Source organism: Schistocerca americana, chromosome 2 (assembly GCF_021461395.2).
Source record: "Schistocerca americana isolate TAMUIC-IGC-003095 chromosome 2, iqSchAmer2.1, whole genome shotgun sequence".
NCBI classification, from domain to species: domain Eukaryota; kingdom Metazoa; phylum Arthropoda; class Insecta; order Orthoptera; family Acrididae; genus Schistocerca; species Schistocerca americana.
In genome coordinates, this window is record NC_060120.1 from 392,317,183 (window position 1) to 392,330,601 (window position 13,419).

The 13,419-nt window shown below is 42.2% G+C and overlaps 2 protein-coding genes across 2 annotated transcripts in view; one reads left to right on the forward strand and one right to left on the reverse strand.

The window, feature by feature from the left end:
- LOC124596235 (WD repeat-containing protein 13-like) overlaps positions 1-476 on the reverse strand; it is an 84,233-nt gene extending 83,757 nt beyond the window's left edge. The window contains exons 1-2 of the mRNA XM_047135299.1: positions 385-476; positions 128-183 (exon numbers count right to left, since the gene is read on the reverse strand). Of these exons, the coding sequence (XP_046991255.1) occupies positions 128-183; positions 385-466 (138 nt within the window). The 5' untranslated portion in view covers positions 467-476. The remainder of the gene's footprint in view (positions 1-127; positions 184-384) is intronic.
- A 185-nt stretch (positions 477-661) lies between these two features.
- Positions 662-13,419, forward strand: part of LOC124596560 (ras-related protein Rac1) — a 94,311-nt gene continuing 81,553 nt past the window's right edge. The window contains exon 1 of the mRNA XM_047135745.1: positions 662-779. Within this exon, the coding sequence (XP_046991701.1) occupies positions 745-779 (35 nt within the window). The 5' untranslated portion in view covers positions 662-744. The remainder of the gene's footprint in view (positions 780-13,419) is intronic.

The following is a 13,419-nucleotide window of genomic DNA, read 5'->3' on the forward strand; positions in this document are numbered from 1 at the left end:
TTGAAATAATAAACTCAAGACCACATTGTTTAATAGTCGGAGTGCAGCAAATATGCAAACTATTATGGAGTTTTTATTTCAGGAGTAAAAATGAGCGTACATTTGTTAGTTTATAAAATAGTTTTACCTCTCCTTTGGCATACTCTCTCAGAAGCTGGCTTCGTCTGCGAATGTACAAAGTTCCTGTAAAAATCAAAACATTATATCAGTCCTAGAGCGTTAGCAGTGTAAACTCCAAAAACATTTGATATGTTTGTGTTTCTACTGATTCACGAATTGACAGCTCTGGTGGTGCCGTCCCCCCAACAGTGAAACTTTTCATAACCAAGGCTAGAATTTCAGGGATTGTCTACAGCAATTAAATTTGGAGTGTAAGACACATACTAAAGTTTGGATGATTAGGCGCTCGATGAGCATTATACTTTGCATCCAAAGCAAACACCTGCTGTTGCCACACGCCAGCCATTGTTTTGATGTTGTAGAATGTCAACTTTTCGGTTATACGAGTGTCAAATGAGAGTGGAAAATCAAAACCATTTTCAATAATATTATTCTATACATACGCGACAAAATGTGAGTGTTATAATATAGTTATTATATGTAAAGAAACTGAAGGAATATTGTTTTCGAAAATAAGTATAGAACTTGGGTTTGGTAGCTATCTCCACCATATTTCTCCCCGCCCATGGATGCTTATTTCCGTTGATTCTGTCAAGGAGAGGAGATACGTGCAGTGCAGTGAAAATGCAAGCTATTAAATGTGTTGTTGTTGGTGATGGGTAAGTTGTTGTGGTACTATTACTTAAAATAGAAGTTTAAGACTTCTGTTGATTCATTGCGGCTTATTTATGGTACTACATGTACCACTCGTCGACTAGACATCGCCGATGTTGGTGTTAAAGCAGTTGCTATGGTCGTGTTATATTTTGTGTGCTTTTGATATTAATCATACTGTGGAGACTATCTGTTTATTTGAGAATAAGTACATTTTCATTCTCAGGAAGAGTATTTTGCTATCAGTTGCCCATTATTTTGACCTGTATTGTAAAAATCAACACAAAATTGGCCTGTATAAAAACTATTGTAATACGGACTAACGTCAGAAACTGAACTCTTTAAGGCAACTGTCTTAACACTTAGTTGATGCATACTGTTAACCATCTGATAATTATCCTACAAGTAGTGACTTGGCGACTGGACGGTTTCAGGAACATTTTTCTTCGTGCAACATGGATGTTTTACAACATAATAGTAAAAAAATGTATTTAAGGAATTTAGGATGTGACGTCATGTCTCAAGAAGCGATTAGCAGATTTTTGCATAGAATCTGTGTATCTTATAGCTAGAACAGATATTTATGCCGCTGATTTCAATATGGAATAAGTTTTTGCCCTGACCAGTAGTTCTCGTTTCTTTTCTTTTGAGAAGTGACTACAGAGTAACATTACATTCTGCTATTTAAGGATATCACAGCGAATGGCTTTAAGCAATGACAAGTTTCTACTTGCATAATGTGTTATAGTCCCATAATTGGTTCTAGTCCATTGGCTTATAATTTTATAGTATAGATCAATTTGCTAGTTTACTATTTTACCGACTAAATGTATTAAGAGAGGTTCAGGAAGCTACAGGTTGTTGGAAGTGTGGCAATTTCTTTAGTTTTTTTAAATGGCTTTCTCTCGCTTCTAGAAGGGAAAGTCGTACCATATTTGATTAATTTACGTACAGATGCAATCCAGTTTCATCCTAAATGGGAAATACCAAATAAAATCACATTTACCTCATGAAGTGGTGTAGTTACAGTGACATGGCAGTTTTCTCTTCAGCACTGGAATTTTTTACCTGTTCGATTTGATTTTTGTGTTTTTACCGTAGCTTGTTTGTAAACCGTTCACCACCGCGTTGCCAAATAGAATGCTGCTACTTCAGACAAGTACATCGATGCTGAAATATCTCATTTTAATGCCATATGTAGACTTTATCATACAGAAGGCTTTACCTCAGCTGGTTTCATTCGTTGTTTACTTTATATTAAAAGTGCTTTCTAAATTGTTATACAAAGGAATATTTAAAAACTGGTAATCTCGCAGCCGTGGCGCAGTTCTAACTGAACTTGAAGTGTGTACCGGTAGTATGAAACCAGTAGATTTTCAACTGCTGTAGTTACATAATGTTATCCCTAAATATTGTCAGAGCATAGCAGCTAACAAAATCTTTTAATTCACAGGAAGGCATTTAGTAACACCGTGAACAAAGTGTCGTCACAAAGACGCTTACTGTTATCTGTATTGGACGTCAGTTACAGGAGCCAGAAAACACTGAATGTAGATCTTGGTCTCGTAATTACAGTTTCCTACATTAACCAAACGGGTAAGATGAGTATTAATCGCCTTCCCAGGATATGATATAAGATCTCGACAATTTAAGTTCAAACCTTGGTTTCGACGTGTCAACGAACACTTAGTCGAACTGGAACCTAGTCTTAGGGATGAGGAAGCGGAGTTGAGATTTCTGTGCTGATGTTGGAGTGACAGGTACCGCAGCTTCTGCTTGTACGCCCAGCCTTGGACTGCGGCTGCACACCTGTAAGAGCCGGCTGCGGCCGTCGCCAGGAATTGGGTCAGTCCGAGGGATGCTCATTTTTCCCTTCCGCCAAATCGATTGTGCCAGAAGCGGCCAGATCCACGTGCTACCGCCCCTCATCTCATTGTACACCCCCCTCCCACCATCGGCCCGATGTGGTACCCTTCCCCGGATTTAAAGCCAATCGTTTCTTACTGCCAGCCCAAAATTTCATAGTAGTCGTTTTCGTGATAGCGGATATTTCGTAAACTTTTCATTTGTTTTGGTTTTTAAAATTCGGTATTTAGGACTGATTTAATTGTACTAAATTTCTTCCGTTATCGTTCCCGATTCTAGGCTGCAGTCGACATCGTTGCTGTGGAACGGTGGTATATCTAACAAGGAAAACTCCCCATCGCACTCTCCGTCCCTTCCTCTGATATAGTGGTAAGATGGCCCAGTGGATAGCCCGTCAGAAACTGAACACAGATCAAGCATGAAAACGGGAAGAAGGTGCAATGAACTGTGGGGAAAAAAGCAAAATTGAAAAAGTGAACGGCCCAAGCACAAGATGTGCAACATCGAGCAAATGAAAGTCTAGCGAACATTCCGTCCTTCATTGGCGTGTCTGCTCACTGTATTAAAATTGGTCTGTGTCGAGGTGCAACGTCTGTTTGCAACAGCGAGTTGTAAGGAAGGGACCTCCAGACGTATGTACATCCTGTTTTTTCTGTACGAGTGCCCCATGTTATGAATCTTGCGTTCCGTTTTGTAAGTTTTGACTCTTGAATTCCTTTTATTCATCACATTAACTTGCGACGATAATATATCCTTACACATGACTCATTTTCTGTAACCAGTGTATAGTATGACAATTGCCAAGACTACAGAACGAGAACAGACACGTCAGTGACGGGACGGAAAGTTCATAATTTTGTGAGAAACATGGGGCACGAGGGAGATTTGAACATGGATATCTCCCCTTTGCAGTCCAACACCATGACCACACAACTACGACGCCGTTCTTGAAGTTTGCTCCATGTTGCAGATATTGAGCTTGGACCGTTCACTTTCCTATTTTGCTTGGGGGGGGGGGGGGGGAATTGGGAAGTTTCTCTTCTAGGGCTTAGGGCTTACTCCGTGCCTGTCGTGTGCAATGACTGTCGGGTAGGGGAAAAAAAATTCCCAAAAAACAAGGCATGATTTTTACATTCAGATAGTTTGTGATTAGCGTTATGCATTTTACAAGCTGAAGGTTTGTTTGAACACTACTAAAATGGATCGGTGAAATGTTCTCTCTCCATTTTGTCAAACACTAATAAAAATCCTCCGATACGTCTTCACTAACATATACGAAGTACCGTGTACGACCGAAAATACGTAGATTATTCTAGGAACAGTTTTTTCATTTGTCTAGTGCATCCGCACAAACTTCCGCATCTGAAGTCTTATATTTACTGCATAAATAAAATTGCGTAAATTAAACAAGGAACAGAAGGTAATTGGAGTGTACACATTATGTGGTAAACATGCTTCATTGGCTTGACATAAGAACATTTTCAACGGAAAAATGATTTATAAGTGTGACCGTTGACTGACCTCCAGTAAGGTTAGCACGAAAATAAAAAGCTTTCAGTTAAGTTTTGATGACTTAAGTGTAATGTGAACACCATCAGACCGAGGTTAGTGCCGCAGCAATATGAGATGAGTTTGTGCTTTGTCTCAAATAACGTTGTCTTCGGTTGGTTTCCTTTCGACGCAAACATTACTGTTAATTTATGTGGTTTTTTTCTAGGAATGAAAAACAGTGCGTAGCTAGAAAGGCGTCCCATCCGGGCACCAGTTCAGATGATGATGATGATGATGATGATGATGATGATGATGATGATGAGTCCCATACTCCTTTTGAGAGCGTAGGAGAGCGACGCGGGAGACCCGCGCCGCCTTACTAGGCAAGGTCCTAGTGGAGGTGGTTTGCCATTGCCTTCCTCCGACCATGATGATTGAATCGAACCCAGGACCCCGTGTTCGGGAAGCGAATAGAAAAATATTTGATGTTGAGCCTTAAAAGGCGCCGTGTAATTGAAATCAACTGCATTATGACTCATTACAACATTCCATGTTGCTTTTATAATCGATCCTGCCTAGAATAATCTACCACTAAAGTGCAGGGAAGGGGGTTCTTGCATGGTAACACATCGCGGATGGAGCAAGGATGGAATGACTGCTTAAAAGCCTCAGCACTTGCTGTATACAGTGTACTTTTATCTGCACGATTCGCACGGGAGCGATAGGTAGGAGATTGAAGAATATTCACGTAATACTTTCTCTTGAGACTTTAAGGACGCTTACGTGGGATAGTTGGCGCTAACTCCTGGTTTTTTTTTCTATTTAGGTTTTTCGTTTCTGTGACGCTCTCTCATAAATCACGAAAAATTGATGACCATTTGTGCCCGCCCTTCTTTGTACGCATTCATTGTTACCTGTTACTCCTATCTCGTATGGGTCGCACACACTGAGCAGTATTCTAATAAAGTATTAGTAACAAATGGCTGATAAAAATTCTAATATGGGCTGCACAAATGATTTGTACGCAGTCTCCTTTGTAGATTGTATTTTCTTAGTGTTCCGCCAATGAACCGAAGTCTGCCACCTGCCTCAACAACGAGACGTTTTGATCTTCCACTTCATGTTCCTACAGATTTATCCCCGCGTATTTGTATTCCGTTGCCTGATTCTAATTGTTAATCACGGATGATGCAGTTTTTTTCTTCTTCCATGTGACGAGTACAATTTTACACCTGTTAAGTTTATAGCGAGTTGCCAGTTTTTACTGCACATTGATAGCTTATCAGTGTCCGATTGAATATTTGTGCAGTTTTTTCAGTTATTTGGTATAGGTTACTGTATCATTTGTGAACAGCCTGAGGTTACTATTCATATTGTATGCCAGGTCATTACTGTGCAACATGAACGAAAAGAGCCAACGCTCGTCCCTGGGACATGGCTTAAATTACTTCTGTCTCTCTTCGTCCACTGGATATTCCTCCCTAAAAAATACTCATTTTAGTCAAAGATTTTGTTGATCGCGCCGTGCAGCCATGCTTTTGTTTATAAACATTGGTGTGTTGGCTAGTCAAATGGTTGTCAGAAGTAAAGAAGTGTGTCATTTATCTGATTAGTTTGATCTGTGGCTTTTAAAGGTATCCTGTGTGAAAAGCTCTGATCTGTGGCTTTTAAAGACGTCCCGTGAGAAAATCGCAAGTTGGGTTCGCATGACATTGTGTTTATGCTAGCTGCACCACGACGCTGCGTGCCTTTGCTTTGCCTTTGAACCAATCCGATCACCAGTTTCCGCCGCTTCGTAACAGGCCGACGTCTCGTATTCTGTTCGCGGAGTGGGTAGTGGCCGGCCAGTAAGGTGTTACTTCGATCATCTTGTCGTATCCCGAGAGGGAGTGAAGATGCTGTTGATTAACAACCGTTGCACTCGCAGAGATGCTGATCACGTTGACAGCTTGCAGGTCTCCAACTGCAGGAAAGCTTACTAGCTAACTAGGGTGATCAGGAATGCGGAGCAAATCTCAAGGAACTCATATCCAATGAAACTGTGGGTAAAAAGGCTTAAAAAGGACTATTACCCTTGGCACTACTGAACGGCGTTTAACTAACTTCAGGTTTGATGCTAATGTACTCGGCGGCTCTCCCGCAAATTCCAATATATCTTCTGCTCGATGCTCTTATCTGACATACTTTGATGGTTCTAAGTTCGTAGCCCGGCGCCGACCGCCACAGAGGTAGCGTCCCCTGACGACTACCCGACTGTGTTCGTTTCTCTGGGCGGCCCCTTTTTTGTAAAGTTTGCTATCCTTCTGGACGCTTTCATATGACATACGCCCCTCGCATGTGTGTGATATTACCGTATTGGGAACGGATAAAGAGGGAAAGGTCACGATCACGCGCTGATTGCGGAATTCTCGAGTCATGAGTTGCCTGTCCTCTGACCGCTCCGAGTGTACATAAACTGTCCCGCCGGGCGCTAGTTTGTCTCGCTCTGAGCAGGCGATTGGGCAAACGCGTCCGTTGCCTGTTCCCTACATCTCAAGCTACTACACGAGTTCAATGTTCTGTTCCAACTTGAATACTGATATTTGCATCTGGTTCCTAGGTTTGGAATGTACAAACATTTTTCGCTTCCGTTCAAATTCATGACGCTCAGTCTTGTTTAACTGTGATGAACATTGTATTTGTTTACTGCCCATGGCATACTCGCTACCGTGCCGTTGGTAAAATATCAAAGGCGCAGAGAAAAAGAACAGCCCGCAGGCCAAAATTTCCATAAAAATCTATGAATATGCAGGTCACTGAAGACAGCTTGCCGTCGTTGATCTGTACGCCAATGGCAACAAAGTAGCAATTGGCCGACAGTTACAGCAATCCTGTTAGTGTGGGCTTCAACAGTAGCCTGGACTTCTATTGAATCCTACACACTGCTTTATTTCATCTGATAAACGTTTCCTCTACGGGTACTATGCCGTGACTGTGTATTTCCATTTAATGCTTTTGGCCAATGAGTCACCATCGTTCGTTTTACCTCGGGTGTGAGTCTGTGGCCCGCTGAAATTGGTCTCTCATGCCACTACAGGTTGGAAAATATGCCAACGCGTCCTTGTTCATGCCCAGTTATAGCTGCAGTCAGGTCTTAACTTTACATGGTATCGGATCTCAACACCACTTTCGTGCTGCTTGTACGCCCTTCATTTGCAACATGTGTTAATGGTATTTACGTGAATTCACTTCGATCTGCTTCTCATATGGGTTTATATTGTTGTAAGTTCTTGTCGTGTTTTATTAACAGCACAAGAAAATCATAAGTGGATGTGCCAGGGAAAAGCGAAGGGGGGAGGGGGAGGAGGTAGGATTACGTTGAAGTCTCACGTAGCACAGAATTATTCAAACGAAGGCTATAGTCAGGCAAAATTATCTAATCTTTCAGATAGACAAACTGTTTTGGACACCACGGATTAGATTTCGGATGACAGTACACGGGTACTCATTCATTTCCGTAAGAAATAAAGTAATTGCTAAACAGCTGCGGTCTCATGTCATAGGAGCGTCGCTTCTGAGATCTGTTGAGACAAGTACTCGTTTAGTGTAAATAAAATATCTGAATTTCCAAGAAATAAGTTTTCTCGAATAAAGGTGTCGGCACTAAGGTGGAGAAAGAATTTCCTTTTTGTCCCCGTTCGTAGCAACACGGTATTGCGTCAGAAAGAGGAAAATGTGGAAAAGTGTGTAATCACGCTTGCAGGTGTCTCAACTATTTGACATTCACTGCTATTTGAAGGCCCCCTCAAGACTTTTCCACAAGGTCTCCAGCTCTATGAGCCGACGTTGCTACTACAGGTATTTGATGCCACCTGGCCGCCTTCCATTACTTATTTCGAATTTTTCTTATCTCTTGGATTCCACCTAAGGACATCTTTGATCCATCTACTATTCACTCACCTGGCTATAGGTGCAGCCCGGCTTTATTTTCTTTGTATTCTGCTCCGAGCTCGTCTCTGAGGCGTTTGTTTGTTTCCTGTCTCTCCCTGAAATTATCAACTCTCTTCTCCCCATTACTCTCTCAGCAACCCTCAGTTCTGGATGGTTTTGTCATTTCTAGCCCATGTCTCACAGTCACAGTATACACGGATTGTAAAGTCCTCGTTTCAGACTCATCAAAATCTGTGTTTTTAAAAGTCTGTTTGCCAAAAGCACACTAGGCCGTTTCTACTTTGCTGTTGCTCTTGCTGTCAATCCAGTCGTCTTCGACTGTGCTAAATGCAATAACTCGACTGCCTTTGACTTCTGTTATTTTATACAGTTTTGTTTTATATATGTTGGTCATACATTGTCTTAATCTTAATGATTTTGAGTACTCCTAACTATTAAGATCTTTCATTAGTTGTTGAGGTCTACCTGCAGTGTCATCAGCAAAACGAAGATGGTTGAGGTATGTTCCGTGGGCATGTATTCCTTCATTTTCCCATTTTAAAGATCTAAAAACTTCGGCTAGGACTGGTAAAAAGTTTTGATACGGAATTCCCTAGAATACCAAGCGAGGTGCTGCAGTGGTCTACTGGTCTGATATTCGAAAGGACGACATTTTCATTCGATGACTAGTCATCCAAGTTGTGGATTTTCATGGTTTCCCTAAATCGGTTAAGAAAAATCCTAGGACGGTCCCTGAGAAAAGGACAGGTGTGGTTTTTCTCCCTGTCTTCCCTCAAACCGAGCTTTTACTGTCTAATGCCCTTGTCGTACACTAATCTTTTCTCCGCACTTTCCTAAGTTACCTTTCAATTCTAAAGTTCTGATTATCCTCATGTCGAGTGATGGAAACTGAAGCATTGGCGTATATAATTTTCAGTAGGCTAATTTAGGATGAATCACTGCCTTGTTTCTCATGGGCTGTTAGCACTGATTTCTTGAAACTGAGTCAGAAGCTTTCGGAAAGTCCGTGAATCTGTCAACGCAGTAACTGATAACGAGTGTTCCGTTCTAAAATTTGGTTCGTTACTTGCAAGTAACCCAGTGTGCTGTATCCGCTTATAAAGTCATCTAGTTACTTTGCGTGATTAAAATAGAACGTTTTTATATGTTTCAGCCCGTAGCTAAAACCATTACTGGTTGGAAAGCAGAGGGACCGTTTAAACGTCAGAATTGGCGCACTGGTTGCGACTATAATACTCCCTGCGAAGTGGGTGAAACGTATTTTTTGTTGTTTTTTTTTGTTTTCATTTGTGTTACGGATATACCAGAAAAAAAGAAACCGCAGAATACTTTCTCTGGACACACTAAACATTACAGAGAAGGCATTGTTAGTGGTGAAGTTTGCGCGCACTTACAGTCTTAGTCTATTGACAACACGCAGATAGCATAAGGAGTAAAATAAATCTTTCTGTTTAAAGATAGAAAACGCATTTCTCGAGATGACAGACGAAGAAATACCCATTCGTAAATTACTGGTTTCCTTCGCTTTCAAATCTTGGTTTTTCTATGGCGGCCGTAAACTATATGACCGATTATGAATGCAGTTCCCAGCCCCCCACCCGAATAGTGACACGCCTCTTTTACAAGATACCTTTTAGAATTTACCCAGCACACTCTTCTTAGCGATACCTGACTTTTGACGGAAATTTACTCAGGGATACAGGAACTTGAAGATGTCTTCATTGTATAGCAGAGCTTTTTTCTTTTTGCTCTCCCGGCTGTTGGGATTAGCTTATGTACTTATAACTTTTATTTATGATGTAAGCTGTAAAACCCTCTGCATTAAGTGAATCGGGTATATCTTTGTTTGATTCGTACTTAAAAGACGTTCAAAGTAGGTACCTGGTAACTAGAGCAGAGCGCGTTTGGTGCTGCAAGATAAGATATCAGAGGCATTTTGCGTAGACAGGCTTTATCACGAGATAAGAGATGACTCACCAGGCACCAGTCTGTCAGGTACTGTAGCAAATGATATATTACAACTCGTTCGGGAATTGTGTATCTGTTTTTTACGGAATCTGTAAAAGAAAATTGAAACTTCCTGCCATCATCCTGTAGATGGTGGAAATGTCCGTAGATAGTAGTATCGCATAGGCATATAATCCAATGCTAACGTCAGGTTGAAAAAAGTGTTTCAAAGCATTCAAAGTTGATGTGAAGTTGCGGAAGGTAAATTTATGTAGTGAGATCTAGATTGTGTGAAGCTTCCTTTCTACTGTCCAAAAGTAGTTTGTTTATATTGCTGTCGCTGTGCTGTATTATGTCATTCATTGGCAGACTCCATTAATAATTTTTATATCATCGCAAAAGGCATTTGTCACGCCACTAGCTGTTGCGGAAAAAGAGACAAGAGCCTATACACTCTTTCGCACTGATAATTAAGTTGCCGTTAGTACCTTCCATGATCGCAGAACAAAAGTAATGTTTCTTTTTAGCAGCCCATTGATTTTGTGCAGCCAGAGGAACTCTGGAGACTTGTGGTTTAGTCAAATGACCAAGCGGCACGCACACACGCAGGCGCGCGCGTGCGCCCCCCCCCCCCCCCCCCCCCCCCCCACACACACACACACACACACACACACACACACACACACAGTGTTCTAGTTAAAATTGCTGTTGAGGTACGTCTACTATGAACTGATTCTGTAGAGTACTTCAGTTTTGGAGGACAGTTAATTGTAGGCGAATTATGTTAACTTTACAGGGACTGTTCGAGATTGATATTCCTGATACGTTCCAGTACAAGGGAAGTGTGCCAGGAAAGTTGAAGCTTTGGCCGACCCTATGGTGATACCCTCCAGTGCCTCGCTTTATAACTGATCAGTGCATCTCCAAGGGTGGCTATTGTGTAGGAGAGCTTACCTATTATGCCGATGGACAAGGCATCAGAATGTGAGGTAGAGGATTATGTGGCTTCGGAGAGCAGGGCTACGAAATTGGTGCAGCCTGTCTAGACTTCTGCAATTCCTCCTCCTCCTCCTCCTCCTCCTGCCTCTCGTTCTCGGTGTTGTTTCTTTGCGTGAAAAATACTTGGAAAAATCCGCTTGGATGACGGTGAACCAAAAAGCAAAAACCGAAAGGTGTACAAAATGTTAGAGATTTGCAAAACTCGTTGCGGCTACCAATAGCACTGGGGGGCATTACGGAGGTCATACGGATATTTGTGTCAAAGGAATGTTATTTTCAATTTTTCGCAAACCTAAGTTCACATCCCTATTTAAGAAATAATCAATTTGCGTCTAAAAGTGCCTCTTGCCAAACAGCGTACGACTCAACGATACGCCTTTCTCCTCCGTCATATAGAAACACGTCGTAGGCGCAGAGTACTATTTCGAGTGGTTTAAATCGGTTCGCACGAGCGCTTCAACTTTTGAGGCGGAGAAACTAGAGCAACTGGGAAGGTGGCAAACTCATCAAGAAACACACATTTGCCGCTTGTCGAGACCGTTTTTTCTCTAAACGTGATGAGGCCTGTTTCGAAAAAGTTAAGACTGTATGTACACTGAGGTGAGGTAAGTTACGGGATACCTCCTAATATCGTGTCTGACATCTTTTTGCCTGGCGTAGTGCAGGAACTTGACGTGGAATGGGCTCAAAGGTCGTTGGCAGTCCCCTGCAGAAGTACTGAGCCATGCTGCTTCTATAGTCGACCATAATTGCGAAAATACTGCCTGTGCAGGACGTTGTGCACGAACTGACCTCTCGATTATGCCCATAAACGTTCCATGGGACAGAACGTTTTTCAAACCGGTCGCAAAGAATTTTGGCGTGGTGGCATGGCGCATCATTGTGTGGAAACATATCCGTGAGTGGCTGCAAATGGTCTCCACGTAGCCGAACATAACCATTTCCAGTCAATAATCGGGTCAGTTGGACCAGAGGACCCAGACCATTCAATGTGAACACAGCCCACATCATTATGGAGCCACCATCAGCCTGCACAGTGCCTTGTTGACATCACGAGTCCATGACTACGTGAGGTCTGCGTCACACAATACCCCTACCATCAGCTCTTACCAACTGAAATCGGGACTAATCTGCAAAGGCCACAGTTTCTCAGTCGTCTAGGTCCAACAGATATGGTCACGAGCCCTGGAGAGACGCTGCACACCGATATCGTGCTGTTAGCAGAGGCGCTTACGTTGGTCGTCTGCTTTCATAGCCCATTAACGGCAAATTTCGCCGCACTGTCCTAACGGATACGTTCGTCATACGTCTCACATTCATTTCTGCAGTTATTTCATGCAGTGTTGGTTGTGTGTTAGCACTGATAACTCTACGCAAACGCCGTTGTTCTCGGTCGTTGAGTGAAGGCCGTGGGCCACTGCGTTTTCTGTGGTGAGAGATAATGTCTGAAATTTGGTATCCGCGGCACACACTTGACACTGCGGCTCTCGGAATATTTAATCCCTAAAAATTTCCGAAACGGAATGTCCATTGCGCGTAGCTCAGCTACCATTCCATGTTCAAAGTCTGTTAATTCCCGTCTTGCGTCCATAATCACGAGGTGAACCTTTTCCCATGAATAATGTGCGTACAAATGACAGCTCCGCCCAATGAACTGCTCTTTCATACCTTGGGCACACGATACTGCCGCCATCTGCATATCTGCAGATGTGAATATCGCTGTCCCACGACATTGTCACCTCAATGTACAGTATATCTCAGTTTACACCTGTGTACACAATTCTTTTACCACATTCGTTGCTCTCAGTTCTGAAGCCAATGTTCTGCGTACTGGGTAAGAGACGGCTCATCTAGAGCGAAAGAAAATATTGCTGCGCACACTGAAGTCATTTTAAAATTTTTCATTATGAAGAGTTATTAAACCTGCTAACAGAGCGTACGTGGGAATTACACCCTCCCACCACTTTCTACAACTTCAATAGACTTATCAGAATCATCCACACCTCTCTCCAGCCCCGGCACAAGGTCTTAACATACTAAGAAGTTGAAATCAGCGCACACTACGCTGCAGAGTGAAAAAACATTGTGTTAACAATCAGTATTAAAAATTGTTTGTTTTTGTGTGTGTGTCCTGCTGAAGATGGCTCGACTATTCTCAGCCGAAATACTGCTGCATTTCCAGAACTTCATGGATCAATAAATAAAAATTGTACACAAATTACATTTTAAGAATAACGTATTCGCATAAACTCCAACAGGTGTAGCGTCTACCATGAACATCATTATATGCTCAGCGACTGTTTGAGTCGAGCATGGAAAAGTGTATTTCATGCGGTGAAACGAATCTGTAATTCGCGCAAGCACCTCAGCTATGTTGGCCTCTGGAGTAATGAGCTGAGCTGCAATAAGTCT